General features: G+C 35.7%; 1 protein-coding gene across 1 annotated transcript in view; it reads left to right on the forward strand.

Moving 5' to 3' along the window:
- Nucleotides 1-4,102, forward strand: part of PDE3A (phosphodiesterase 3A, cGMP-inhibited) — a 121,616-nt gene that overhangs the window by 104,293 nt on the left and 13,221 nt on the right. The window contains exons 12-13 of the mRNA XM_008582365.1: nucleotides 265-468; nucleotides 1,406-1,561. Coding sequence (XP_008580587.1) covers nucleotides 265-468; nucleotides 1,406-1,561 — 360 coding nt within the window. The remainder of the gene's footprint in view (nucleotides 1-264; nucleotides 469-1,405; nucleotides 1,562-4,102) is intronic.

Consider the following 4,102-nt stretch of genomic DNA (forward strand, 5'->3'; position numbering starts at 1 on the left):
CTAGTGCCCCTCACTTGCAAGAGTTTGGAATAAAGTTTCAAGGAAAGGAACTTATCTTACAAAAAAGGAAATTTAACCAATCAAAGTAACCAACAGTCATTGTACAGTCGCATTGTCAGCAGTCACAAGATTACATTTGTTTCTCCATGGGGAAAAAAGAACTATTTCAAAAGCATTGCATGTTTTTTTATTTTTATGGTTCTATTTTTTTTTTTTTTTCAATTTAAAAAGTTGAACTCTTCTCTCTTTGACTTATTTGCCTAGGCGGTGCTATATAACGATCGTTCAGTTTTGGAGAATCATCACGCAGCCGCCGCGTGGAATCTTTTCATGTCCCGGCCAGAGTATAACTTCTTAGTTAATCTTGACCATGTGGAATTTAAGCATTTCCGTTTCCTTGTCATTGAAGCAATTTTGGCTACTGATCTGAAGAAACATTTTGACTTTGTTGCCAAATTTAATGCCAAGGTAACTAGCTTTGTGCCGGTCTTCATTTTATGGCTACGTTGGAAGGTGTCAGGGACCAAAGTGTTCAACAAAAGTGGTTGCTATCAACTCTTATGTGTCAAATGTGAAAATGAAGGGCAATAAAATATTTAACCATATAGGAATTGGTCCCAACCTAAAAATCTGAGAAGTTGAGGTGCTATCTGTGTATATTACACTTTGTGCTAAAGAGGAATAATAATTTTGTGATTGTGGTTTTTTTTGTTTGACCTAATTTGCCTCATGTATATGGTGTCCTAATACAAATTACCAAGCAGTAAAGGTCAAAAACTTGAAGCATGGGGCTGGCCCAGTGGCGCACTGGATAGTGCGCCGCTTGGGAAGCGCGGTGGCGCTCCCGCCNTGGCGCTCCCGCCCGAGGGTTCGGATCCCACATACGGACCGGTTCCTGCTCACTGGCTGAGGGAGGCGTGGGGGCAGCACTGAGGGTTGCAGTCCCGTTGCCGGTCCCCGGTCCGGTACGGGGGCAACACTGAGGGTTGCGATCCATTGCCGGACACGGAAAAAGACAAAAAAACAAAACAAAAAAAAAAAAAACTTGAAGCAAAATTTCATACATCAAGCATAAATGCCCAAATGCTAATTCAAGAAAATTTCTTACCGTTTGTAGCTATATTATTTTAATAATAATTGATAATATATGCTAATGTTAAGTAGCATTTCTTATCAGTTCCATAATTAATAATTATTTTATTCATCATGTATTATTTTACTTTGTTGAACTATTTCACTATTATGCATGACAATAAAATTATTTTTAATAGTTGAGAAGTTCCTCATTATTTGGTATTCTGATCTCTACATAGTAGGAAGACACTAAATATTTCATTGTTTTCTGTCCTGTTCAAATTTTACTTTCATTGAGGCAAAACACATTTTAACTTTGTCCCTCAAACAGGTGAATGATGATGTTGGAATAGATTGGACCAATGAAAATGATCGTCTGCTGGTTTGTCAAATGTGTATAAAGTTGGCTGATATCAATGGGCCAGCTAAGTGTAAAGATCTCCATCTTCAGTGGACAGAGGGTATTGTCAATGAATTTTATGAACAGGTAAATAACTTAACTATTTAATCTATCTTAATCTATGCTTAGGCTGCTCATGAATTCAGCAAATCTTCCAAAAGCTATAAAAATGTGATCATTGTATTTAATATTCATACTTTCATCAGAAAATGCACTGGCCAGTTTTGATCAGAGGATAAAAAATGATGTGTGTAGAAATTGAACTAAACTATAACTATAGAACTCTAAGATAAAGTTATTTGCAAGCATTTTGGGGTAAGAAGATGTTGAGATAATGGACCTAGAGAGACATTAGGAAAACCTTTGAAATATTATTCTCTTATAGATTTATTTATTATACTAGAAGCCAGTTTAAATTTTCACAGAGGAATGTATATTAGATTAAGTTCATTTACTTTTCTAATAGTGTTAAAAATAGTATATGAAAAAGCCAAAAAAAAAAAAAGAATAGGTGAAATAGGTGTTTTATCTGTCATGATAACATGAGAGACTACAAAAAATCTACTATAGTGACATAAGCATGGGATAATTCTGCCAACATTATCCTACACTGATCACATTATACTTGAAGCTTTCTGTTTAGTATTGTGAACTGCTCTTTTAGGAAGATGTTATGTTAAGTGAAGTATGTCAGGCACAGAAAGATAAATACCACATGTTCTCACTCATATGTGGGAGCTAAGAAAAAACAAGTTGAGCTCATGGCAGTAAAGACTAGAATTATGGTTACTAGAGGCTGGGAAGGGGAGGAAAGATGAGGAAAGGCAAAGGTTTTTTTTTTTCCCCTTTTTTCGTGACCGGCAACGGATCGCAACCCTCAGTGTTACGCCCGCACCTCGCTCAGCCAGTGAGCGGGAACCAGTCTGTATGTGGGATCCGAACTCCCCTTTTTTCGTGACCGGCAACAGATCGCAACCCTCAGTGTTACGCCCGTACCTCGCTCAGCCAGTGAGCGGGAACCAGTCTGTATGTGGGATCCGAACCCGCGGCGGGAGCGCCGCCACACTTCCAAGCGGCGCACTGTAGCAGTGCGCCACCGGGCCAGCCCCAAGGCAAAGGTTTTATAATGGATACAAAACCACAATGAGATAGAAAAAATAAGTTCTATTGGTCTACAGTAGAGCTGGGCATCTATAATTAAGAATTATTTATTGTATGTTTTTGAATGATTAGAAGAGAGGAGCTCAAATGCTCTCATCACAAAGAAATAATAAAGTTTTGGTATGATGAATATGCTAATTACCCTGTTTGATCATCACACATTGTACATATGTACTGAAAGGTACCCCATATATGTACCCCATATATATGTACAATGAATATGTATCAATTAAAAAAAAAAACATGGAGGTAATGGAGCACGGGTAAAGGGCAGGAATCAGTGACATAAAAGGACACGAACAAAGTAAAGATATTTACCCTGAGAGAAAACAGAAGTCTTCTAATGACTTTTCAGATATTTAAAGGACCAATATACAAATTTAGGGATAGGTTTATTATAATGTTGCTGTGAAGATTAAAGAAGATAAATTATATAAAGTACTTAACACAGGATCTGATTCCTAAAAAAATGTTACACCCCTCTCTACTGCCCTAAAAAGGGTATGAATTTAACCAGTCTATGGAATTTATTGGGAGATAGAGTTCAGGTCAATGTGAGAAAGAAATTTATATTGCTAGAGATGTCCAAAAATAGGATGAGGCGCCTTATTAAATGACAAATTGTATGTCAGTGGACGTATTTAAACAGAGATTAGAATGAACTTTTATGGTTATTCTAGGCAAGACTCATATATAGAATAAAAGGTTTGTGCTTTAAAAAAAAGTAATGTATTGCCTTTCCTAGGAATGGGATTAATTCATAGTTAATCCTGAAATATTGAAATGCAGAAAAAATGTATAGATCCACATATGATAAAAAAAGGAAAATCCACATATGATAATTTCACTACTCAGTCATAGCCATTGTTGGTGTTAGTATTTTTGGTATATTTTCTTAATTTTGCTAGGTAACTTCTGGTTTGCAATCTGTTAATTTTTTTTTTCCAGAAAGATTTGAAAAATTCAAAGTAAAACACTTATACAGTAATGCTATTAAGCGTAATAGATAAATAAGAATATCAGAAACCATATAAACACAGAAGATATCATTCAAACAAAATCTAGGATAAAGTAGCAACTTCAGTCGAACAATAAATTGTTTTAAGCTTTCTGGCAGCCAAGGCAAACACGGAAACATGATAGAATATAAATTTGTTTGATAATTATTCCCAGCATCACATTTTAAGATGCATTTATATCCTCATATAAGGGATACTGAATAGTGTGATAAGAAATATCTACTAAGACATTAAACCACTTCTTGTATCTCCCCTTCATAAATAGCCAATGTCTCAAAATCACACAAGTAGTAAATAGCAGCAGAGTACATGGGGTCTTCAAAAAGTTCATGGAAAGATTTGTATTATCTTGCAATACTATTGTTCCATGAACTCTTTGAAGTACCCTCATATTTACACATTTCAGATGCTTGATAAGTGTTGACTTATATTTTAAGCTTACCTTGTC

The sequence above is a fragment of the Galeopterus variegatus genome, unplaced genomic scaffold (genome assembly GCF_000696425.1).
Source record: "Galeopterus variegatus unplaced genomic scaffold, G_variegatus-3.0.2 Scaffold2592, whole genome shotgun sequence".
NCBI classification, from domain to species: Eukaryota; Metazoa; Chordata; class Mammalia; order Dermoptera; family Cynocephalidae; genus Galeopterus; species Galeopterus variegatus.